The following is a 26979-nucleotide window of genomic DNA, read 5'->3' as shown; positions in this document are numbered from 1 at the left end:
TCTTGGATGCAATAATTGCAGAAATATGTGGTTGGTAGTGGTAGCAATAAATAATAATAATTATTATTAATAGTTATTTACTAGTAGTGATAAATAATAACAGTGGGGGGTTATTTTGTTTGTTTGTTACTATGTTATATATTTTTGTGTTTTTATATTGTATAATCGCCCCGTGACCCTCGGATGAAGGGCACTATAGAAATTTAATAAATAAAAATAAATAATAGTATTTACGATGCTGATAACACCATTTAAAGTGTTATTACAGTGTTGGTGCAGTGCTTATTCTAGTGTGATTTTACATTATTCGGTGGCAGATTATTTATAAATATAAAATAAATACAGTGGTGCCTCTCAAGACGAAATTAATTCATTCTGCGAGTTTTTTCGTCTTGTGAATTTTTCGTCTTGCGAAGCACGGTTTCCCATAGGAATGCATGTATTAACGGTTTAAGAAAAAGGAAACAAACTTGCAAGACGTTTTCGTCTTGCGAAGCAAGCCCATAGGGAAATTCGTCTTGCGAAGCAACTCAAAAAACGAAAAACTCTTTCGTCTTGCGAGTTTTTCGTCTTGCGAGGCATTCGTCTTGTGAGGTACCACTGTATTATATAAGAATAAATATACTATTTGTTTTAAAAGTTTTTTAAAAAATAAAAAAATGACTTAGCAACCTTAGGAACAGATTGTGGGGACAAAGTGATATGGTAGAATTGATGGTGTGAGGTAATTTTTGTGGAAATGGCAGCCAAGGCTGACCACTTGTCATACAGTGTTAACAATCCTGGGCAAAACACTATGTGACCAAGCTTAGCCAAAAATTAAGCGAAACCTTGAAGTTGAGGGATGCCAAAAATTGGTTGAGTTTGTGCCTTAAATTGTGTTTTGATTTAATGCTGAATCGCTGTTTTATGGAAGGTGCTTATTTCTATACGTTTGCAAATGAGATTCTTCTTTTCATTACCCAGCCATACTGAATTACTGACGATAGTTTTTCATAATTTTCCTTCGCTGAGAATATATTTTAAAAAGAAAGTGCGCTTGAAGGGGAAAAAAGAAGGCAAATTACAACTGATTTCTTTCTGTTAAAAGAATGATTTCTTCCCTCATAGGACAGTGACAACCTCTGGTGGGATGCCTTTGCAACGGAGTTTTTTGAAGATGATGCAACCTTAACTCTTTCATTTTGTTTGGAAGATGGACCAAAGCGATACAGTAAGAGGCAAATGCATTATAATATTCACTTTTGCTTCGTTGTATTTATGCAGTCTCAGAGGGCAGCTGTCATGACACTCTTTCAGTGTGTATTGAGTTGCAAATAATAGCTTGCCGTGGAGAAGAGCATTAGACTTCAACTTTAGACTTCAACTTTTTTTGCTCAGCTACGAAGCTAACTTGGGAAAGTCCCTTGCTCTTAAACGGTGTCACAGGTTTGAGAATAAAATGAAACAACCACTTGGAGGATCGGTGGGATACAAATAAAACTTTCTGCTCAGAAAAATAGGCATTTTGAAATACATACTCATGCTCTGATCGTTGTCTGGGGCCTTGTGCTAAATCCTCTGAATTGCCTTGCAGACCACGGCCTATTGCTATACTGATAAAGACTGGGTAGTAGTTGTTGTTTTATTTACATCTTTAGTTAGTTTTAAGATTTTGCCGTCTCAGTCCTTTGTTAGTTTTGCGCTGCTGAATTTTCTTAAATGGATGTTGCCAATTTGTTAATTTGAATATCTACTGGATTTCATTTCGAGTCTCTTCAGAGAAATGGGTATGATAGAAAATTTTAAAATCAGCCTTTCTTCTCTCTCTCTCTATTTGGGAGGGTGTGGGGGGCACTGTGCTAGGGAGATGTTTGATTAAACGGTTACCTGGGAATGAGTGAGCATGGAATACCATACATGAATCAGGTGAAAATAGGGACCTTTCTCACTCTCCTGCAACTGACCCTCCTCAATCCCCCATTTTTGCCCCCCCCCAGCTCAGCGTTTCCTATCCGAAGAAGGGGGAGTCCACCACCAGCACACCAACGGGATATGGCACCCCCCCCCCCACCATCCGGAGAAAACTCATTAATCCCAGTTTTGTTTGGTTTTATTCTTTGGTAGATTTCCAAAAAAGAAAAGCATTCACCAGCAGATAAATTTTAGAAAGGGGCAAGATTAGATGGCGATGCATACAGTCATACCTCAGGTTACAGCTGCTTCAGGTTGCATTTTTTGGGGTTGCGGACCGGCGAAACCTGGAAGTACCGGAACGGATTATTTCCGGGTTTCGGCGGTCGCGCATGCGCAGAAGCGCTAAATCGCGCTTTGCGCATACGCAGAAACGCTGAACCGCAACCCACGCGTGCGCAGACGCGGGTTTCGAATGTTCATCCCGCGCAGATCACGTTCGCAACCAGTGCGCCCACTGTAAAGCATTTTTCAAAAATGAAAGCAAGACTCATTTTGTTCCGCCCAGCTTCTCCTTTCTTTCTGCCCAGGGTACCCCTGCCCTCAGCCTGCACCTCAGAGCCGGCAGCGTTTCATGCGAGGGCCGATTGTGGCGGCGGCAGCCTCTCCTCCTCTTCACCTGCCCTCCAGCAGCCACTCAGATCTGCCCAAGGGAGGAGAATGGCCATGGTGGCTATGGAGAGATCAAGGGATGCTGCCGCTGCTGCTGCCGCTCAGGACAAGTGCTGGCTCATTTTCCTCCCCAAGTTCGGCAGCAGCACTGGAGGGGGAAATAGGGACATTCCGGGATCAAATCTGAAGCTGGGATGACTTTTATAATTCTGGGACGCTTGGAGGGTTTGGAATTCTGGAAGTGGGTGGGGATTTTGAGTTAGGAGAATAGGCCTGCAGAATAGTAGTAGTAGTATTAGTAGTAGTAGTAATAATAATAATAATAATAATAATAATAATAATAATAATAATAAATAATTTATTTATACCCCGCCCATCTGGCTGGGCTTCCCCAGCCACTCTGGGTGGATTCCAACAAAATATTAAAATACCATAATACATCAAACATTAAAAGCTTCCCTAAACAGGGCTGCCTTCAGATGTCTTCTAAAAGTCTGGTAGTTGTTGTTCTCTTTGACATCTGGTGAGAGGGCATTCCACAGGGTTGGGTGCCACTACCGAGAAGGCCCTCTGCCTGGTTCCCTGTAACTTGGCTTCTTGCAGTGAGGGAACCTCCAGAAGGCCCTTGGCGCTGGACCTCAGTGTCTGGGTAGAACGATGGGGGTTGAGACGCTCATGACAACATGAGCTGATATTGGTTTGTAGAACCTAGAGCAGGCATCCCCAAACCCGGCCCTCCGGATGTTTTGGGACTACAACTCCCATCCTCCCTGACCACTGGTCCTGTTAGGTAGGGATGATGGGAGTTGTAGTCCCAAAACATCTGGAGGGCCGAGTTTGGAGATGCCTGACCTTACATAGGTGCCTCCTGTTGTCCTCCCCTCATGCGATTCTGACCCTGAATCCATCTCCCCTGCCAGCCCCCTTCCCAGCCACCCACATATTGGGTGTGCCTGCTATATGGGTGGAGGCTCCCTGTGCAAATTAAAAGCCTGAGCAACTAGGATTCTGAATTGTGTGGGCAGCTTGTGAATTCTGAATTGTGTGGGCACACAGCAGGCACCCCACTTCGGGCATTTATCCTGAACATCCATAGCGTGAGTGCACAATGGTGGGGCATGATCAGCAGACACAACACAATTGCAGTTGTGCGAGGAGGAGAGAACAACTGAATGGGACTCTGGGCCTGTTGGGCTCTGGGGGTCAAATCCTGTTAGGCTGACGCTTGACTGACTAATAAACTTTTGGACTGGTTAAAGCTTGCCGCAAGCTATGCAGAAAGAATTGGTTCATTGCTAGTTCTGACACAAATGGAAGAAATGGGAGGACCCAATATAATGTCAGCGAAGAAGCAAATGTGTTATTGATGGTCCAAGAAGGTAGAACCCCTGAGTGAGGGGTGGCGAACCTGTGACCCCCTTGGATGTTGTTTGACTACAACTCCCATCATCCATGACCACTGACTGTGCTAAATGGAGATGATGGTGGGTTGAAGGGCATTTGAAGAGCACCTTGTTGGCTACCCCTGCTCTAAATTCGGGTCAACAGATGCCCCCACCATCAACAGATGTTGCTGGAATAATTGACCTCAAAGCAGGGAATTATGGGATATAATAATAATGAATAAATGTAACTGATATAAGTAGTTATGGAAGGGAAGGATACAATTTGTAGCTCTTGTAAGGAATAATTGGTTAACATTTTTGTTGCATTTGAATCACCAAACAGAGCCATAATTATAGGCATATTAAATACGATTTGCTTAACTATAAATTTGTATATAACACACAAACATAAGTAAAATAATATTTCTTCTTTAAAAAAAGAACAAGAACAAGAACACGGAACCATCCACTGGCATTGTCGGGCCTCGTCTGAATTGAGCTTCCCCAGTTAAGGAGAAAACAAAAGCTGTACAAATCACAACAACAATTTGTTCTTAGATCACCAGCTCTCAAGGGGGTCTTGCAATTATTTCATCTTTCAGTCAGGGCTTCGGTTACAGGCTTGCTCTGTTTTGAACTCTCCACATTTAGCAGACAGCACAGTCATTAGAAATTAGTTGTGGCGACAGGAATCTTTTTTACTCTTTGACAAATTCTTTCGTATGTAGCGGCCCTGTTTTGCAGAAGCACAGCCCTGTCCAATCTAACTGGACATTAATTGCTTTTTTACTGATATATCTTTGCCTCTTAGACTGATAATACAACTAGCAAATTTGATATCTGACAAGTTGACTCAACCTAATTGGGACAGATCAGCCACTACCAGTTTTGCTGGAGGCTGTAATTTGAAGGTCTGTACAGTTATCACTTGCTTTGAAACGCGAGAAATAGTAATTCTGTCAACAATAATCCTTTAAATGGTGTTCATAGTAGCTTTTCCTTTGGCTCCTCTGGAAAGAGGCAACACTTGTCAAATAAACACCCAGAGATAACTGATAAAATGAATTAAATGCGTGTGGGTGATGCAGTGACAGCCAGTCACTACAAGAAATATAAGAATCTTCCAAGATGTTGAACTCAAAACATGAAGGTGTTGCAGGTGGGAGAGAGGGAGAGAAAAGAAACGAGGATTGTTCCGACTGAATGTGTTGGAAAGTATTTGCTGCATGGCTTTGTAAGTTTTTAATCTGCCTTGTTTCATGATGATGTGAATCAGTGAAATACTTAAGTCATAGCAACAGAGCGACTCTGCCACTGCTGCCCAGACTTACTGCACAGAAGGGGCTGTTCTTCCACCCAGCTCAGGCAGCCTTTGCTAGGACTTGGGGGCCAGGCACCCCTCGACCCCTTAATGCACCTGCCCTAGATGCAGGCAGGCACAAGCCACCACTTGTAGTAGCTATCACAAATCTCTGGTATGGGGAAAGGAATGAGAGCTTCACTGGATCCAGCGGCGGAGCAAGCTGATTGGCTGCCTCAGGTGGCACATGTGCCCTGCGCCCAGGGGTGGGGCCAGCCGCCCACGGGGCCAGCTGGGGCAGGACGCTCTGTGGGGCCTCCGAGGTGTCTGCCTGCCTCCTCCCACTCAGCCGCCCTACAGCTGAGGGGGAGGCGGCGGGCAGACCGTTTGGGGCAGCGCAGAACCTGCAGGTGCCCAAGCCACTGTGTCACTCCCAGGTGTGCTGGTCCCAGGGGGTTACCGTGTAGCATGGTCCAAGTCCAGTCCGAGGTCGAGGGTGTGGTATGGAGGCTGTCCATCAAGGCTGAAGCAGGGTCCAAGGCAAGGAGTCAGGTGTGGTCAGGAACTCTGGCAGAAGAGCAGGACAGGGTGCAGGCAGGAACAGGCTACCAACAATGTTGCTCCTGCAACCTGGGACTGGGGCTGGCTGACTTTTGTCTGCCCTGAGGCATTAGGGTGACCCCGATCCTCTGGTGACTCGCCTCCCCTGGCCTGGAGGCGAGCACTCCTCCTGCGGGAACTTAGTTCCCTCCGCCTCACTGCCCTGAGCCTCTTCATCTCAGGAGAGGCTGGAGGGTTACTGGACCCAGAGGCAACCTCACCTTCCCCTGACGTGGCTGAGAGTGGAGCACCTGCAGGCAATGGGTCCTTGATCACCTCCGGAGCCAGAGAAGATTCAGCTGGTGTCTGCTCCTGAGGATCCGGCACAGGTGAGGACCCTTCAGGTTCAAGCCCCAGCCCTGGCTCAGCCGGTCCTGGAGGCGGGGTCTCCTGTGCAGGCTGGGATTCCTCAGGTTCAGCCTCTGAATCTGATTCCCAGGCCATCACACCAGGAGAGACACGTGGCTCAGGTGTGCTGCAGGCCCCGTGGTGAGTGTCGCCTGGCATTTTGCCACCCCCCTCAGTGATGACACCCGGGGCGGACCATCCCCACCACACACCCTTCCTATGCCCCTGACTGGATCCTAAGCTGGACCTGCTCCTAATAATAATAATAATAATAATAATAATAATAATAATAATAATTTATTTATATCCCGCCCTCCCCAGCCAAAGCCGAGCTCAGAGCGGCTAACAACAGTAAAATAATACAGCATTCTAAATTCAATTCATTATGAAATCAGTTCAAATCGAATTAATGGCAACCATTGGGCTAGAGTTCTATGAGGATTACAGAAGGAAAGAGGGGGGTCAGGCTGTGCCACGGCCAAAGGCTTGGTGGAACAGCTCTGTCTTGCAGGCCCTGCGGAAAGATGTCAAGTCCCGCAGGGCCCTAGTCTCTTGTGACAGAGAGTTTCACCAGATTGGGACCACAGCTGAAAAAGCCCTGGCTCTGGTTGAGGCCAGTCTAACCTCTCTGTGGCCCGGGACCTCCAAGATGTTTTTGTTTGAAGATCGTAAGTTCCTCTGTGGGACATACCAGGAGAGGCGGTACCGTAGGTACGAGGGTCCTAGCCCATATAGGGCTTTAAAGGTTAAAATCAGCACCTTAAACCTGATCCTGTACTCCACCGGGAGCCAGTGCACTGGGTGAATGTGATCCCGCAGCGAGGACCCCGTAAGGAGTCTCGCCACGGCATTCTGCACCCGCTGGAGTTTCTGGGTCAGTCTCAAGGGCAGCCCCATGTAGAGCGAGTTACAATAATCCAGTCTGGAGGTGACCGTCGCGTGGATCACAGTGGCTAGGTCAGGGCGAGAGAGGTAAGGAGCCAACTGCTTAGCTTGGCGGAGATGAAAAATAAGTTGTGGGGACTCAATCTGGGCTTATTTTCTGGGCCAGTCTGGGAACTGGGGTGGCAAAATGACAAGGTTTTCAGGGGGCCCTCCTGCCGTGGGACATATGAATGGCAGGGTTGCAGACAGAATATTGGGGGGGGGGCGTTTCCCACCACCCCATTAATTCCTGATACTGCCTTGACAGAATTAGGACTGCATCTTAACTTGTTAGTGGATAAAAACATTTTTATTTTTACAATTTAAATCAGTTTTTTAAAAAATAATAGTACATGTTTAAAAAGGAACCATGGAGAAAATATCACACTCTTTGATTAAGCATTATAAATGCTACAAGAACTCATGTACTGTATTGTATTTAGCATTGTGGAGTTTCTATAGGTACTAGAACCTAAGAGTTTCCATTCTCTATATCACCAGCGCCTAGATATTGTATGTTGTTATGCTATGCTATGCTATGTTATGTTATGTTATGTTATGTTATGTTATGTTATGTTATCTTATGTTATCTTATGTTATGTTACATTATGGCCTTCAACTATCAGAGCTCCGCAAAATACATAGTTCTCAAATTGTGATTTTTTTAAAAAATGCCTCTGCAAATGTAAAGCAAAGTCATTTATTTTCCATCTCCTCCACAAACACAATTTTGCTCAGAAACTACTAGTCCAGTGCTCCAGTAATCTAGTTATTAATTTATATATGACTTAAGAACAAAATAAGCTTATTTATTCAGGAAATTCCATATAGGGCTTCCAAATAGGGGCATGTAGGATTGCAGCCTTAGTTGTCATGTTTGTGATCTTGGTTAGTATCCTTGTATAAAGTGAGATCTGTCTGTTTCTAAGCAGACCACACAAACATACCTTCTACACAAGCACTGAAGGACCAGGTGCGCAGCCTGGGAGTCATTTTGGACTCACAGCTGTCCATGGAGGTGCAGGTCAATTCTGTGTCCAGGGCGGCTGTCTACCAGCTCCATCTGGTATACCGGCTGAGACCCTACCTGCCTGCAGACTGTCTCGCCAGAGTGGTGCATTGTCTGGTTATCTCCCGCTTGGACAACTGTGATGCACTCTATGTGGAGCTACCTTTGAAGGTGACTTGGAAACTACAACTAATTTAGAATGCAGCAGATACACTGGTAACTGGAAGTGGACACCAGTGGCTCCCGGTACATTTCCGAGCACATTTCAAAGTGTTGGTGCTGACCTTTAAAGCCCTAAATGGCCTCGGCCCAGTATACCTGAAGAAGCGTCTCCACCCCTATCATTCAGCCCAAACACTGAGGTCCAGCTCCGAGGGCCTTCTGGCGATTCCCTCTCTGCGAGAAGTGAGGTTACAGGGAACCAGGCAGAGGGCCTTCTCGGTAGTGGTGCCCACCCTGTGGAACGCCCTCCCACCAGATGTCAAGGAAATAAACAACTATCTGACTTTTAGGAGACATCTAAAGGCAACCCTGTTTAGGGAAGTTTTTAATGTCTAATGTTTTACAATTTTTAATGTGCTATAAGCCGCTTTGAGTGGCTGGGGAAACCCAGCCAGATGTGCGGGGTATAAACATCATCATCATCATTGCATCTCTCTCTCTCTCTCTCTCTCTCTCTCTCTCTCTCTCTCTCTCTCTCACACACACACACACACACACACACACACAGCACCAACTTGAGCAAAACAAAACCTTCAGAAAAGCTCCTTCATAGGTGAAGGGAGTGCCTGTCATCTCCTCCCCCCCCCCCTTAAAAAAATTACAAGGACAACCCAACTGATGCCTGCCTTCAAGAAAATCTGAGACTGGGAGACTCAAATCTTGGGCACTGAATGTTGCACTTCGCTCTGCCATATATGTTCATTTAGATAGCTGATTAAAGGTGCAAGCCAAATCCTTTTTTGAGCGGGCATCAAGACCTTGGGCTGACCACTGCGCCAGCTGCCATCTGGCACAATGGGTTGCCTCTCTCCCCCTCCCACCCTTTCCATGCAGGGTTCGGATTGTGCCCAAACCCATCTCACCAATTCTTTTACTGACTTGCCTTCCCATGTGGACCTCCGTAAGTTGTCTCATTCGTATCTCACTGCAGAGGACTGCAAGGAATAAATTATCTTCCAATTTATCACTGTCTACATCGGATCCCTTGAAGTTGATTCTTACTGCAAGCCACTGGAAAAGTGACTATTTCAATGCCTCGATTTATCCAAAAAATTATTAGAAACAAAAGCCCCTCAGCAATGGATACCCATATTAGCTTTCGGCAAAGCACTCCCTTCACAACTCCAGATTCTCCATGGTTAAATGGAAATAATAGTGATCCATTTCGGTGGATTGCTGGGATAAATGAGAAATTATCCCATGGCTTAGGCAATGTTTTCCTAAACAATAGATCTTAAATGTTAAATCATTGCCTAAACGCAATTTTACTTCATTTGTTGCACTCTGGTGGTTCAAAGAAATAATTATGTATGCAAAAAAGGACCGACGATAAGGTACGCAGAAGAAATCTGCAGTTACCCCAATAATAAAACATCATTTTTCATGGAAGAAAAACATGTTAAGAGTTTCCTAATCATTGTACAAGAGTAAATGCTAGACTCTGATCCACTGTTGACCAGGTCCTTTGTTTCTCAGAGACAAAATATTTCCAGAACAGATAAAAGAAGCAAGCTTGATTGACAGTCCTTAGCAGAGTCTCATCAGCTGCTGTGCTGACAGTGTATTGGTGTTCATTTTGCTGATGTGGCGAGGGCTGACAGGTGATTGACAGCCCAAGACTGTGGAGACGGGAAAAGATGAAGCATGCTCAGTAAGAATAATCTGCAGTGTTTGTGCAGCACTGCAGAGAAGGAGAACTGGGAAGGTAGCAATTTCAGAGCCAGTTGGCAGAACAGAACACAAGCCCACAAGTGCTGAGAATGAGAGTTTGCAAAGAATCCCCCCCCACCTCCCCCCGCAGTTGTGTTTTGTGATTTATATTTTATTGTAGGAACTATAGGTTATGTAACACTCTCAGCGAAACACAAACAAAATTAATAAATTGCTAACAATGATCTCCATAACAATTGCTCAGACATTTCTGTTGCTGCTTCAACACATTGCAAACGTAGCATCATTTTTTGTGATTATTTTGACTGCGCTATTAATCCGTTTTCTGATTTCTGCCACATAAGCTTGAAATTGAAACTAGCCAGCAGTTGGAATCAAAATTTGGATGTGATTTCCTTGTAAAGATGAGAATCCCGTTAAACAGATACGTGTCACACAAGACCGCTAAGAATGTAATGTTTCTTAAAGCACGGAAATGCTAGTCTTGATGTTTTTCATGTCACGTTTTCATTGGTACTTAGAAAATTTGTAGAGCGACACCCCCTCAAAAAAAATCTACCCCCCACATCCACGGGTAGTTAATTGGAAGGTACATTTTATCGGATTTTCAGGGTGGAATTGAAATTCTTAGGATGATTTCAGAGAGACGTGCTTCCCATGGCAGCACATGGCAGCAGTTTCCTCTCTCTTTCTTCATTTAAGCTGCTTTTAGAAGAAAAGAAAGAAAATCAAGTATTTTTGCCGCTGCCTGTTCTGCCTTTGGCAGCAGCCGGGTGTTTCTCGTCTGCTATTTATGCCCTCAGATTGCCCCTGGGATGACACTATGTGATGTAGGGTTATTCTAGGGGCAGTCTGGCAAAGGGCCACTGGGCAGCCACCGCCATAAATAGCGGTAAAAATACTTTTCTTTTCTTTTCACAGTTTAAAGTGGGGGAAAAGAGACAGAGGAAACAACTGCTGTGGTAAGTGCACCTCCCCAAGCCATTCAGGGAATTCCTGCACCCTAAGAATTCCACCAAGATTTTGAATAGTTATACTTTGCATAGTATACCCAATCATTTAGCTACAAGTCGATCAGGGCATTCAAGTGAAATATATTTCCCAGTCTTATCCCTTGTATTATGATGATGATGATGATGATGATGATGATGTGTGGCAAGACACAGGAGCAGTTTAATGTATTCGGGTCTCAAAGCACATTCTCAATAGTGCCAAAACAGCATGCTTGCTCTTTTCTACTGCCATGAATGTGCAGATTGTGGTCGTGACCAAGAGAAGGGTATTTTGAAGTTTCCCTACACAAGCCCCATATGTAAATGGCTGGGAGAAGCAACTGCACCTTTGCATTACTCCCATTCATTTCAAAATTGTGTCTTTCATTAGTTTCTGTTTTCATAGGAATGTGTGAAACCTCCCGTTTTATTTCCTTGACTAATGGCTGCATCATCACAAAGATCTACATTGGCTCCCAGTACGTTTCTGAGCAAAATTCAAAGTGTTGGTGCTGACCTTTAAAGCCCTAAACAGCCTCAGCCCAGTATACCTGAAGGAGCGTCTCAACCCCCATTGTTCTGCCTGGACACTAAGGTCCAGCTCTGAGGGCCTTCTGGCAATTCCCTCACTGTGAGAATCCAAGTTACAGGGAACCAGGCAGAGGGCCTTCTCGATAGTGGCACCCGCACTGTGGAACACCCTCCCACCAGATGTCAAAGAGAAAAACAACTACTAGTTTTTTGGAAGACATTTGAAGGCAGCCCTGTTTAGGGAAGCTTTTAATGTTTAACAGCCCATTGTATTTTAATATTTTGTTGGAAGCCGCCCAGAGTGGCTGGGGAAACCCAGCCAGATGGGCAGGGTATAAATACAGTGGTGCCTCGCAAGACGAAATTAATCCGTTCCGCGAGTCTCTTCGTCTTGCGGTTTTTTCATCTTGCGAAGCACGGCTATTGGCAGCTTAGCGGCTATTAGCGGCTTAGCGGCTTTAAGAAGAAGGAAACAAACTCGCAAGAACTCGCAAGACATTTCATCTTGCGAAGCAAGCCCATAGGGAAATTCGTCTTGCGGAACGACTCAAAAAACGGAAAACCCTTTCGTCTAGCGGGTTTTTCGTCTTGCGAGGCATTCGTCTTGCGGGGCACCACTGTAATAAATTATTATTATTATAAAGTGACCATGCATTGTTCATGAGGAAGAAGCAGATGTTACACTTCCATTAGGGTGGGATTTCCCCCAGTTCCTCAAATGATCATTAGTGCCCATTCTTCCCATTTCATGGAAAGACATTTATTTTATCCCCCCCCCCAAAAAAAACCCGTGTACATATGCCCCTCCAAATAAACATAAAATAAAAACAGCTGTGGGGGAAAACAGCTTAATTGTGGGTGGTTTCTTATTTAAGGCACTGATGCTTACAGGTTAGCTGTTGCACCGAAGAATCAACTACTAACTGGGGTATTGCATACAATTATCACCCATGTTTGTTCCTGTGGTAGTGCTTAAACTCAAATCTTTTCCACAACTGCAACCAGGCACCTTGCTGCAGATTGAAACTGCCTGCTCACAGCCTTCTTCTACATCCAAATCCAATTTTTCTTAATGCATACATGCATCTTAATCCTGGGGGAAGGCAGATAGTTGCCTTCAGCACAAAGACTGGGAAGGCATATTCTGGGATTTCCAAAGGTCACACACCAACAGCCATCTTTCTTGCTTTTTGTACCTGCTTCCATTGTTGGACAAAACCATTGCACGTCTCTGCCACTCACTTTCTCTCCCTGTTACATGACAAAACTGTTATCTGACATTCCTTGCATAATTTTCTAGACAAAAATTGCATTTGCCAGAAGTAATAAATTGCTACTGTTTCCAGGGATAGGCTCGTGCCTATTCCTTTTCATTTCAGCAAAGTCCCAATAATTAAACATCACTCAATAATTACTACATGGCAGAATAATTCCTCCTTTTCTACTTTTCGAGGCTATTTTCTTTGTGTTCCTACTTATCCTCACCCCCCATTTTTTTTGCCATGTTTTGAGATAATTGCTGTGCAGTCTGTGTTATGCGTTGCATGCATAAAGCTGGAGTCTTTGAAAGCCGTAAAAAAGAAAAGCTGAGTTTTCTTGACCCCTTGCTGTTTTAGCCGTTGCCTCTTGTAGTAATCATATCACAAATCCATCTATAGTGTTTATTTGTTTGAAACATACTGCTAGATCCTTCCAACCAACAGAATCTTAGTGTGCCAGGGCATTAGGAAAGAATTACAGGTGATTGCCTAGCTGTTCCGATTCCCACATTGGCTCCTGGTATCGTGTTTTCTAGCTGGCAGCTTACCCCATCATTTGCCCTTGAATGGGTACACAGTCCCTGCCCAACGCCTTCCCCTTAAGGCATTCTCTAGGTTATACATGAATTAGTTAGCCTTAAGTTGCTGTATGGGGACGCGGGTGGCGCTGTGGGTTAAAGCCTCAGCACCTAGGACTTGCCGATTGAAAGGTCGGCGGTTCGAATCCCCGCGGCGGGGTGCGCTCCCGTTGCTCGGTCCCAGCGCCTGCCAACCTAGCAGTTCGAAAGCACCCCCGGGTGCAAGTAGATAAATAGGGACTGCTTACCAGCGGGAAGGTAAATGGCGTTCCGTGTGCTGCGCTGGCTCGCCAGATGCAGCTTCGTCACGCTGGCCACATGACCCGGAAGTGTCTGCGGACAGCTCTGGCCCCCGGCCACTTAAGTGAGATGGGCACACAACCCTAGAGTCTGTCAAGACTGGCCCGTACGGGCAGGGGCACCTTTACCTTTACCTTTTAAGTTGCTGTATGCTGTGAGTGCACATATTCAGAGGGATTGGTTGAATGATGGGCAAGACCATGAACTTAATGGACGAAGTAGCTAGGCTGCCACTTTTCCAATCAAATTATGCTAATAGGACTCAGCAAGGACTGATGTCTTGGGATGGGGAAGGCTGGAGTTGGGAACAAGCTGCCTGCTTTGTATACCCAAGGCAATAGTCCCCTTGATCCCTTCTGGCTACGGAAGGAATCTTGCTACTTAAGGAGCTAAAACTGGCGATTTCTTGGCTTGAAGAAGCTGGGCTCATAGCCACCAGTTGTGTGTAGGGAGGAAGAGCAAAATGGCAAATTAAAAGTCCCCACTTCCCTTAGCGGGTGGCACTGAGCCTAGGGCTTGGCAATCGGAAGGTCGGCGGTTCGAATCCCCGCAACAGGGTGAGCTCCCGTTGCTCGGTCCCTGCTCCTGCCAACCTAGCAGTTCGAAAGCACGTCAAAGTGCAAGTAGATAAATAGGTAGCACTCTGGCGGGAAGGTAAACGGCGTTTCTGTGCGCTGCTCTGGTTCGCCAGAAGCAGCTTAGTCATGCTTGCCACATGACCCAGAGGCTGTACGCCAGCTCCCTCGGCCAATAAAGCGAGATGAGCGCTGCAACCCCAGAGTCATCCGCGAATGGACCTAATAGTCAGGGGTCCCTTTACCTTTACCTTACTTCCCTCTTACAGGCCTACACTGGTCATATACATGTGTGTATGTGTGTGTACTCACACACAAATATCCTAAAATATACATACATATTATTATTGTCATTATTATTATTATTATTATTATTATTATTATTAATAATTGAATTTATTTATTGCCCTTCATCTGTAGCTCTCAGGGCAGTTCACAACATAAAAATACAAGATAGAAACACAAAATAAACAACAGCAACAATAACAAAACAAAGCAATATCTTCACCTTCCCACCCTCATACATACATATGGATTGTATATTTATTTTAGTAAAGGAAATAATGTGTGTTCCAGTTTTTTGGAAGCAATATGTATTGAAACTATTCATGATAGGAGGGTGGTACATTACCAACTTGTTTCTGTCTCCAACACACCTTTTCCCTCACTCTGTTCACGATAATACCACAACTACACACACCCTTATCTCTGAAATACCACAGTATGTCATTGCAGCGACCAAGTGTCAAGAGTCTAGTACTTGGATCGATTTCAGAGTTTAAATTTCAAGGAGAAAGCTTGGGTTGAATCAAGCCTAATGAGAAAACAAAACAAAAACAAAAAACACCTGACACAGTTTTCTCCACATCGAAAAGATGCTTGTCATTGCATTGAGCAAATATCCTTTGTTGAGCTTTATAGTTCTTTGGGGGAAAACAACTGTCTCAGTTTCCAATAAAGGGGGAATTCAGTTGGCACGGGGCAGGGAACATTTTTCAGCCCGAAGAACATGTTGCCTTGTGAGTAACGCCGTCTGAATGCCAGCGATGGGCAGGGCACAGACAAATTTGGACAGAGCAACGGGTGTAGCTGTTGACTTTTGTACAAGAGGCTACATTGCAGCCGCATGTTTCAACGCTGCCCACACCTCTGTCCAAGCAAATGAGAGGCGTTCAAGAACACTTTCTAACCTGGCAAATATATTCACGGAGGGTACAACACGAGGGGCCTCAGTCCACTATCAACATGTCAACTGTGTTCCTCCGATTTTGGCAGAGAATAGAGGCCAAAATTTCCAGGCACAATCCATGCTAGGCAAATTTGGTGTGGCCACAAAGCGGCAACTAGGGCAAATTTCCTCCCACATCTTGGCTCCTGTGGTGCCTCACAGGAGGGAGAGTAGAGAAGAAGTCTATATAATGCCCCCCTTCAAGAGTTGGGGGTCATTTTGCCCTGCAAGCTTCCCACCCACCCACTCTTGGGTTAGAGCTGTCAGCGGGTCACTGGTTGACAGGGCTGGAAAGAATTTTCCCCCTCTCAACCTGATTGGGCCTCGACTGGGGCTGTTTTTATAATAATTCTTGTTAAGTTTTCAATTTCACATTTCAAAATAAACGTTTTACAAACTTTAACATATCCAGTGACTTCCCTTCTTCCCTTTCCAAGGTTCGTTATATGTATCATACGTTCCTGCATATTTTACTATAACCATACAAATCAGTTTTCCACTTTTACACCCGTCAAAAATTATTTACCCTGTTGAGTTTATCTTAACGCTGCCAGCTTTTTCAGCTGGGGCTTTTCCGCCTCAGTGAAACCTTCTGGCTACCTTCTGTTAGGAGGAATAACGCTGTGTATGTATATGGGCAGAACTGGCACTGGCCATGTTGTGAAAGGGGGGTGGGATCCATCCAGGGCCTGAGGGAAGGATTGGGCATGGCATGACCCATGCTCAGGTTGGGGTCTCTGCTTGGCTGGAACCCTCACCCCGATTGCCCAGTGTGACTTTACCAGCTTGCACCATGACAGCAATGGTTGACTCACGTGGAACAGATCTGGGCATGGTCCAGCCCCAGCAGATCCCATTCCACCAGTAAGGGACAAGTGGATGGTGGTCCTAGTGCCATTGCCAAACCTTACCCTTCCTGCTACAGTCAATAAAGATTTGGCCTGAGTTTATCCCAACACCCTGGTGTTCTGTAGGGCCATTTGCTGCTCTGCTGGGTCATAGAATGAGACCTCCAGAGCAACAGGAACTCGTCCATGAGAGAAAAATGTAGATGATTTTAAGCTCTTAATTTTCTTCCGAATACAGTCGTACCTTGGAAGTCGAATGGAATCCGTTTGATTTCCAAAACGTTCGGAAGCCAAAGTGCAGCTTCTGATTGGCTGCAGGAAGCCCCTGCAGCCAATCAGAAGCCACGGAAGCCCCGTTCCAGATGTTTGGCTTCCAAAAAGAGTTCGCAAACTGGAGCAATCACTTCTGGGTTTGTGGTGTTCCGGAGCCAAAACATCCGAGAACTAAGCTGTTCGAAAACCAAGGTACGACTGTACAGACATAAAATATCTACACAAACATCTTCCGGGAGTGAGGTTGGGTGTGTGTGTTCACTTATTGCTGATGTACTTAACCTGTTTTGTTTTATATATTTACACTGAAAATTAATGAAAATAGATTAGAGTAATGAACAAAAGCAGTAAGGCCAGGCTCCTAGCATTTATACAGTGGTACCTCGGGTTACATACGCTTCAGGTTACATACGCTTCAGGTTACAGACTCCGCTAACCCAGAAACAGTACCTCGGGTTAAGAACTTTGCTTCAGGATGAGAACAGAAATCGTGCTCCAGCGGCGCGGCGGCAGCAGGAGGCCCCATTAGCTAAAGTGGTGCTTCAGGTTAAGAACAGTTTCAGGTTAAGAACGGACCTCCGGAATGAATTAAGAACTTAACCCGCGGTACCACTGTACTGGCTACACGTTGCTCACCCTTCTTCATATGTAAGCCTGAAGAGTGCTTCAGGACAGAGATTCACTATAAATTTGCAAGTTCAACATCTGGGCATCTGATGGCCACTAGGGTTTCACCCATAGCTTCAGGGTTTGAACCTCCTTCTAAAGGTTAGAAGAAGTATAATCTCGGGGTAAGGGGGGCAGGTGTTTTGGCATCCATTTAGCACCTCATGTTTACCAGGCTCCTCCTTCAGGCATCGGGAACAAACAGGTTCTTCCCTGACATTTCAAACGTCTTCCTCTGCCCCAGCAGCCATCACTCAGATCTGCTACATCCCTCCAAGTTCCACCAGTCACTTGAAAACAACAGTGTTACAAAGCTACTGTATTGACTTCATGTCCTGTCATGTGGTTGATATCTGCGGGGGGGAAAGATGCAGGACTAGATAAACCTCTGTTCTGATCCAGCAGGGCTTTTCTAATACTCCTGGATCTTCAGGCGCACTTGCTTAACACCCAGGCTACTCACTGTGAGAAGCAAAGTTACAGGGAACCAGGCAGAGGGCCTTCTCAGTGGTGGCACTTGCCCTGTGGAACGCCCTCCCATCAGATGTCAAAGAAATAAACAACTATCTGACGTTTAGAAGACATCTGAAGGCAACCCTGTTTAATGTATTTTTAATCTTTTGTTGGAGGACGCCCAGAGTGGCTGGGGAAACCCAGCCAGATGGGCGGGGTATAAATTTATTATTATTATTATCAAGTCAAGTAACCTTTATTGGCATCACATAAGAATATTCAGAATACATTCAGAATAGATAGGCCAGTGTGATCTCGGCACCACCCCAACAGCACAGTCACCCGCCAAAGGGCAGGAGAGGCGAGCGACCCGCCTCATCTCTGTGGGTTTCCAGCAAGGGCAGGATCCTGTAGCATACTTCGGCGACAAAAAAAATCAAATAGAGGAACTTAGCGAGTCTTGGTGAGCTCCTGGTCTCTCCCCTGTAATAAGAAGCGCATAACCTCCATCTCTGGTTTCCATGTTGGAATGCATAGATGGTCTAGAAACTGTTGGCGGAGATCATCATACATTTTGCATTTAAGGGCCATGTGAGCTAAAGTTTCCACCAGGTGGGCATCGCATGGGCAGATCCTATCTCCTGCCAAACCCGTAAACCTACCCCAAAGGGGGTTAGAAGGATTAGAATTGAACCTAGCCAGCGAAAAGGCCCTTCTTCCTTGCAGATTAAACAAAAATTGTAAACAATTAAGATTATATTCCTGCGCCCAAAAGAATCGAAAATAAAGAAGGGAGCATGTTTTTTCCACAGCTGAGATTAGATTAGTTCCTGGCGATCTATGGCCCACAGCCTAGTTTTTAACATGGTCTTGGCGACTGGGAAAGCCACAGCGCCCAGGAGATCCTCTGAAAGCCTGATTTGCTGTATCTTTGTGCATAACAGTTGTAGCCCTGAGGAAGGGAAGGAGTCAGGCAGAACTTCGCTGAGTAAGGTATCTTTGTCTGCTGAAAAACAGATGCTTAACCAGCATAAAAGAAAACTCGTACAGGCAACTGTCTCTAGCTTATGTCAGCCTCCCTCTAAACACAGGGCTGCGTAAGGTACACATTGTGGGATATTATTATTATTATTATTATTATTATTATTATTATTATTAATCTGAGCTTCAGGACACCTTGAAATTCTCTCCTGACTGGCGAAAATAAAGGTCTGCACTACCAGTGATAAATTATTTCTGTTGTTACAGTTAATTTATTAATTGCATTCTAAACCACCATCTCAAGGTGATTTACACATAAGGTTATTAAAAGCAGTTTAAAAACACCAAAACAACAAATAAATTTAAAACAATCCTGAAACTGTAACAAGTGGACACTCGTGGTAAAGACTCATATATTCAGTTGGGAAAGCCTAGAAAGACAAAAATGTCTTCACCTGTTTCCAGAAGCTGCAGATAGTGGGTGCCTGTTGTAGCTCATAAATGTTTTTAAGAAAAACGAAACACTAAAGAACTGTTTATTTAATCTCACACATTTAAAGCAAATTATATTTGCACTTGCAACCAGATGCCCCGGGGCTTTATTGCAATGCATAACACGTTTTGGTTTCATTTATTTACATCTAAAGCAGTTGACGAACAGATCAATATTTTGGCTAGGCGTGACTTTTTCACATTTCAAACACCTCTTTTTGATTTCTCTTTCAAATACAAAATAAATACATCAGTTTTACAAGTGTGGCTTCTTATGTTCCTTCAAAGTGTCCATACAATATTTTTTTTTTACCTCATCAAAAGGTAAAACTCCCTAAAGAACGACAGCTATTTGTTGGGCTCATTTATGATTTTTACTGCACACCCAAGGTGTGTAGCTGCTACACAAATAACAACAAAATTAGGTCCCCAAGACCAGATAAAATGCAAACAGATATTACAAGAATAACAGGAGGATTAGAGTGAAGTTATCAGAGGACAGGAAAGAAACAGTGAAACAGTGCTAGCTATTCAATAGGCTGTGGACTTTTTAGAAAGCTGCTTATTAGAAGTGTTTTTATAGCCATTGCAGCAGAGCAAAGTTGTAAAGAGGGAGCTTTCTGAAGAATATCAAAGTGGCGCTGTGGATGTTTAAAGGGAATGCCTCCCATTACAATTTGCAGTTGGGGACACTGTTCATTGGCTTTCTTAATTGCTCTTATCATCCATGTGGATTCTGCAAAGACACAGAAGCCCTGGACAGACATTGGAAATGGGAATGCAATGGAAATGAGGTTATGCCTGCTAGTGTACAGCCTTTGTGTGTACAGCCTCTTGTACAAAGTCTCTGCACATGGAAGTTGAACGTGTCAGTTTTGCCAGGTACAGCTATTTGCTAACATGGCCTATGCGCTCTGAGCTGTATATTCAGGGGTTAGAAGTACAAATTCATTCCACTCCTCACCCTTCTGCATTTATTTGCACCATGTTTAAACAGCTTCACAGTCATGCTGATCCTGATCAGATGAAAACATTCTGAAGTTTCAGATTCCTGACCTTGCAGGCTTCTAGCTCCTCAGGGTAGAAGACTAGTTAGGCTGATCTTCTATTTCTAAAGACAAACCCACCTTTCGATGACCTTTTCGGGGCTTTTGTGGCTGAGACAAGATGAACGAGGCACCCAACTGAAACACAGAGCACCTCGAACTCCAGAAAAACAATTTACAAACAAGAAGAAGAGGAAGAAGAAGAGTTTGGATTTGATATCCCGCCTTTCACTCCCCTTCAGGAGTCTCAAAGCGGCTAACAATCTCCTTTCCCTTCCTCCCCCACAACAAACACTCTGTGAGGTGAGTGGGGCTGAGAGACTTCAGAGAAATGTGACTGGCCCAAGGTCACCCAGCAGCTGCATGTGGAGGAGCGGAGACGCGAACCCGGTCCCCCAGATTACGAGACTACCGCTCTTAACCACTACACCACACTGGCTCTCCAAAGTACCGTATTTTTCGCTCTATAGGACACACTTTTCCCCCTCCAAAAATTAAGGGGAAATGTGTGTGCGTCCTATGGAGTGAATGCAGGCTCGTTGGCTTCAGCGATAGCAACGCGAAGCCTCCGAAGCGCAGAGGGAGCGCTCCCTCCGCACTCCGGAGACTTTGCGTTGCTTTCGCTGAAGCCTGGAGAGTGAGAGGCTTCGGTGCACACTGACCCCTCTCACTCTCCAGGCTTCAGGGATAGCCCCCTGAGTACAGCTCGAGTTCCCACTGCGTTCTGGAGGCTTCAGGTTCCTTTCGCTGTAGCCAGGAGAGTCTTGCTCTCCCGGCTTCAGCAAAAGGAACCCGAAGCCTGAGGAGCGCAGCGGGAACTTGGGCTGCGCTCAGAAGGCTTCAGGGATAGCCGCACACAGCCCCTCTGGCAGGGAGAGGCGGCACGTGGCTATGGCTTCTTTAGCCCTGAGCAGCCTCTCCTGGCAGCGAGAGGTGGCACGCAGCTAAAGAGGAAGCCAAAACAGCCAGCAGGAGGGATCCCGCTCCCTGTTTTGGCTTGTGCCATAGCCGCGCGCAACCCCTCTGGCAGGGAGAGGTTGCGCACAGCCTGTAAGCTGCTCTTTGGGGCTGGGGGGGGGAAATAATTCCCCCCCCTTGATTTCCCCCTCTAAAAACTAGGTGCGCCCTATGGTCCGGTGTGCCCTATGGAGCGAAAAATACGATAATATTGATAGGATGTGCCATAATTTTGAGATAGGTGTTGATGCACAGGCTTGAGTCTCTTAATGGCTCCTCAGATCACCCTGCAAAGCTCACACAAATCCTTTCCGGTTTCACTCCTGGAATGTGTGACAGGTATACAAACCATAGGTTTGGGGAGAGGGGCCATATCTCTACGAAAGACTACAAGCATCGTATGTAGAAAGTTCAATGCTCAGTCCAGAGTATCTCCAGCTTAAAGGATTTCAGATAACTGAACTGAGAAAGTCCCTTCTCAGCTTGAGACCCAAGCGAGCTTGTTTTTAATCAGAACAGAAATGACTAAGCTTGGTGTAACAAGTGTTTGGCTCAGGAAAAGTTAGCTTCATGTGTTGATAAATGACCTGTCTATTCATCCATCCATATGGAAATTTTGCTCTTCCTTTGTTTTTACCCACCCCAATCCATAGTTACCGGCTCCATTGCCTTGGAAGTGGGTAGGATAGAAAGAAATAGGTGCTTAAATGAAGACCATTTAAAAGAATCACCCAGTTGTCTCATTTTGGTCCTAGATGGCACCAGGAAGCCAAGACCAGGAGGGAAGGAAAATTTGCTGGTGAAACAAAACCAGGATTAGCCAAATTCTCAAAAGTGTTATGCTGATGGAATCACATTAGACCTTCAATCAGCTGGGCAAGATGAGAATTGATGTGTAAGCAAGTAGACATTGGTGACAAAAAACAAGTACGGTCATACCTCGGGTTGAAGTAGCTTCGGTTGAGTATTTTCAGGTTGCACTCCGTGGCGACCTGGAAGTAACAGAGCACGTTACTTCTGGGTTTTGCCACTTGCGCATGCGCAGATGCTCAAAATGACATCACACGCATGTGCGGAAGCGGCGAATCATGACCCGCGGATGCGCAGATGTGGGTTGCGTTCGCTTCAGGATGCGAACAGGGCTCCGGAATGGATCCTGTTGACATCAGAGGTACCACTATACTCTTGCACTATAAATCTGTTGCCAAACATGGTGGCAGGGCAGAGTGTCAACAGAGTTTAATGCATTTCCTTTCCTTTATTACAGCAGAAGGAGAGATGGATTAATTGCATGAAATACATCCTAGTACATGATGTAAAAAATACATCCTAGTACATGATAGGGACGCGGGTGGCGCTGTGGGTAAAACCTCAGTGCCTAGGACTTGTCGATTGCATGGTCGGCGGTTCGAATCCCCGCAGCGGGGTGCGCTCCCGTCATTCGGTCCCAGTGCCTGCCAACCTAGCAGTTCGAAAGCACCCCCAGGTGCAAGTAGATAAATAGGGGCCGCTTACCAGCGGGAAGGTAAACGGCGTTCCGTGTGCTGCGCTGGCTCGCCAGATGCAGCTTGTCACGCTGGCCACGTGACCCGGAAGTGTCTGCGGACAGCGCTGGCTCCTGGCCTATAGAGTGAGATGAGCGCACAACCCTAGAGTCTGGCAAGACTGGCCTGTACGGGCAGGGGTACCTTTACCTTTTTTTACATGATGTAACTGGTAGTAAAACAAAGCTATGCAAAAAAAATCATATTACTAGGGATGGACGTTCATGCCATTATTTATCTCTAGTTATAATCACAGTATCCTGAGTTGAAGATTTCACTGACCTTGGTGGTAACAGTTCTAAAGAGAAAGACTTGCCTGTGGCTACATCCATTGACTTCTTCAAAGGACTGCCTGCCTTTACGTGTGTTCTGGATCTCAGCTGGCTGTCTCACATATATTTCACCCTTACCTCCTTCTCTATAAAATAAAGGTTATTGTAATTATGTAGCATTTATCATCTTGTATTAAAGTGATGTCCTCCCCTTCACACCATGGCATGCTCCCCAGATTGCATTTTATAAAGAAAGTGCATTGTGTAGGCATGAAATTGTAAATGAGAATTACTGAGTTTTGGAGAGCATAGCAATTCAAATTATGTCAATTTTTCCCTTTCATGCAGTTTTGAACAATACATTCTAAGGTTATCCAAGAAAAAGAGTTAGAAGCCTGGGGTGGGGAAAGGTGTCTCTTGAAAGGCTGTTTTCCGTGCACTAATAACAGGACATAATATAACATGTATAGCAAGAAACATTACCTTTTATCACATATTCAGCAAAAGTACATATCTTTCTTTCTTTTGTATTTCCACCTATTTGAGAAATCATTTCTGAGCATTGGTTGTTTTGCATTGCTGCATTTTGGAAATGACACCGTTTGATATGTAAAGCTAGAAAAACAGCACTGAGAATAGGAAAGAAAGAAAGAAAGAAAGAAAGAAAGAAAGAAAGAAAGAAAGAAAGAACCAGATTCTCCATGAACTAATAATAGCGCAAGATGAGTCAATAATGCTAGGGGGGCGAAATATCTTATATGTTCTGTAGCGTGAAAGAGCAGTATCAACTATAGGGTTGTGTATAAAGGAGAGAGGTTATTGCAGACTAGGAAAAACCCTGGATAGTTTTGTGAGAAGTGCTTCTGAAATGTTCTTTTTGCAAAGTACCAAGTGAATGAATTAGAATTGTATACAATACTTCCCCCCCCCCCTTGCAGGTGCTTTGTGTTTTTGTTGTTGTTTAAATTTAATAAGTTTTTATTGTTAAAATAGTTCATCATTAATACACATATACAAGCATACAAACATACATTTCATACAATCCTTAAAAGTGTTCAAACATACTTACACTCAATCCCACAAATAATTCCTTTCCCCATCACCATCCACCACCCCTCACCCCACCTTTGTGTTTGACTTCCAATCTACACAATTACAATTTCTTTCCACTTCTATTACTTTCTTTCACACACCTTTAGCCTAATTTCATACTTCTTTTCTATTACACATTGTTATCCATCTTATTTGATATTTCAGTATTTGAAACGGAACTTGTTTATTCTAATAGGAGTTCTGATTTTTCGATATGATTTTGCAAGTATCTTTTAAACACCTTCCAGTCCCTATCTATCTTTTCTTTTGAAATCCTTCCAATTTCTTCCATTGTTTTGGATATATTGTAATACTCCAATAATTTGGCAAGCCACTTTGTTTTTGTCGGTATTATACCACTTTTCCAGTTTTTCGCAATCAATAGCCTTGCTGCTACTGTTGCGTATAAATATAAGGTCTTATCTTCTTCCTTTTGGCTTCCTGGTACTATTCCCAATAGAAAACCTTCTAGTGTTTTCCTAAATGAGTATCTAAACATTTTTTTCATTTCATTATATATTATTTCCCAAAATTGTTTGATGTTTAAACAATTCCACCATATATGTATCATAGTACCTTTTCCCGTTTTGCATCGCCAGCAGACATCGCTACAATTTTTATTCATTTTTGCTATTCTTTCAGGTGTTAAATACCATCTATGTTGCATTTTAAGGTAATTTTCTTTCAGTATATAACACATAGTGAATTATTTAATTTTAAAAGCCCTGCTTCCCCAGAAGATAATACACATTCTGTAATTTATTTATTTATTTTTGAAAATTATTTCTGGGAAGGGAAAGCTTTTTTGTAAAAAAAAACAACATTCTGGACTGCAGGTGTAGTGTAGGGGGAAAAAATTGAAGGAAACTTCAAAAGGAGAAAATGTGCTGCAGGCAAATTGTGAGGGTACATGTGCAAATCCATTATCTGCAGTCCAAAATTCTCTTTTCTCGCTTGGGGGGGGGGGGGACCAGAGTGAAACCCGAGGCATAACGGAACTGTGGACTAATAATAAGGTAGGACTGGGGGAATTCATTCATCATTAGTAAAATCCTGTTTCCAGAAAGCTTTGTCTGTAAGCTGATTCGTTTGGATTTTTGAAGGACCGCAGTTGTCCTTTATGCAGGCAGTGCCTTGCTCTTTGTTGATAAACTTGAAATTAGAGTACTTTTACCATGCAATTGGGACGCGGGTGGCAGTGTGGGTTAAACCACAGAGCCTAGGACTTGCCGATCAGAAGGTCGGCGGTTTGAATCCCCGCGACGGGGTGAGCTCCCGTTGCTCGGTCCCTGCTCCTGCCCACCTAGCAGTTCGAAAGCACGTCAAAGTGCAAGTAGATAAATAGGAACCACTCCGGCGGGAAGGTAAATGGCGTTTCCGTGTGCTGCTCTGGTTCGCCAGAAGCAGCTTAGTCATGCTGGCCACATGACCCGGAAGCTGTACGTCGGCTCCCTCGGCCAATAAAGCGAGATGAGCGCCGCAACCCCAGAGTCGGTCACGACTGGACTTAATGGTCAGGGGTCCCTTTACCTTTACCTTTACCATGCAATACTATGTACATTTATTTTGAAGTAGGTTCTTTTAAGGGGAGAGACTAGTCCTCTTCACATGTTACTGGAGCAAAGCTGCTCCAGCGCCATGAATTTAACCCAGCCCAGAAGTTCACGTAGTTCCTCTTGGCCTCTGATGTGGAAAATCAGGGTTCTTCCTTGGAAGGGGAGCCTACATGGGCAGAGTTGTCCCTTCAGAAGTTATCCCTCAACATTTGAGGGGCAGAGCTACGTATTTTGAATCAACCTCTTCCACCTGCTTCATCCCCCACATCCACTAAGACACTTGGGAGCTTTCTAAGGAGCAGGTGTCTTGTTGGTGACTGCCTAAAACTGGTGTCTTTCTGAAATTTCAGAGGGATTGTTTTTAGCTTTGAGGCAGTGGGGAAGGGTGAGTGTTGGTTCTTGGTTTCTTGTTTTAAAGATATTATTTAGCCAATAACATCCGCACAGTGAAGAATTGCAGATGAAGTTGATGGACTATGCCGCAATGGCTAAAATCAGAAATCAGGAAGACCAGAATTTTAATAAGGAATGGGGGAAATTTATAACTTACCTTAAAGACCATTGTTATCAGTTAAAATCGTTAGTAGGATTAGAATATCATTTGTAGTTTAATTGTAACTTTTAGATACAATGGAGATGTAAAAGATTTGGATCATCATAAAAGATGCGGGAGGAAATTATTAATAATAGGACCCACAAAGGGGAGGAAGTACAAGAGATTCCTTGGGATCTTGTTTTTATGTTCTATGTTTGATATATGACTGTAACATATGAAAAACCATATACCGTATGTGTGTGTGTATTTGCTGTCTTACATTTTTGTTAACGTATGCAAAAGTTGCATCTGGGTTACTTTAAACATTATACTGAGGTACCTCGGGTTACAGACGCTTCAGGTTACAGACTCCATTAACCCAGAAATAGTACCTCGGGTTAAGAACTTTGCTTCAGGATGAGAACAGAAATCAGGAGGCCCCGTTAGCTAAAGTGGTACCTCAGGTTAAGAACAGTTTCAGGTTAAGAACAGACCTTTAGAACGAATTAAGTTCTTAACCAGAGGTACCACTGTAATGGTCACATTGTCAAAATTATTTAGTGATTTGACTTGGCACATTTTGTTTTGACGTGAACTAGTGTGGAAATGAGGATGCGGGTGGCGCTGTGATCTAAACCACTGAGCCTCTTGGGGTTGCTGATCAGAAAGTTGGCGGTTCGAATCCCTGCGATGGGGTGAGTTCCCATTGCTCGGTCCCAGCTCCTGCCAACCTAGCAATTTGAAAGCACGTCAAAGTGCAAGTAGATAAATAGGTAC

The 26979-nt window shown here is 44.5% G+C and overlaps 1 protein-coding gene across 9 annotated transcripts in view; it reads left to right on the top strand.

Moving 5' to 3' along the window:
* The window catches only part of LDB2 (LIM domain binding 2), a 224900-nt gene that overhangs the window by 93214 nt on the left and 104707 nt on the right, over positions 1-26979 (top strand). For all 9 annotated transcript variants that reach the window (XM_028743295.2, XM_028743293.2, XM_028743294.2 and 6 more), the window contains exon 2: positions 1111-1213. In XM_028743295.2, the coding sequence (XP_028599128.1) occupies positions 1111-1213 (103 nt within the window). The remainder of the gene's footprint in view (positions 1-1110; positions 1214-26979) is intronic.

Source organism: Podarcis muralis, chromosome 9 (genome assembly GCF_964188315.1).
Source record: "Podarcis muralis chromosome 9, rPodMur119.hap1.1, whole genome shotgun sequence".
NCBI lineage: Eukaryota > Metazoa > Chordata > Lepidosauria > Squamata > Lacertidae > Podarcis > Podarcis muralis.
This window is presented reverse-complemented; position numbering and strand designations above follow the sequence as displayed.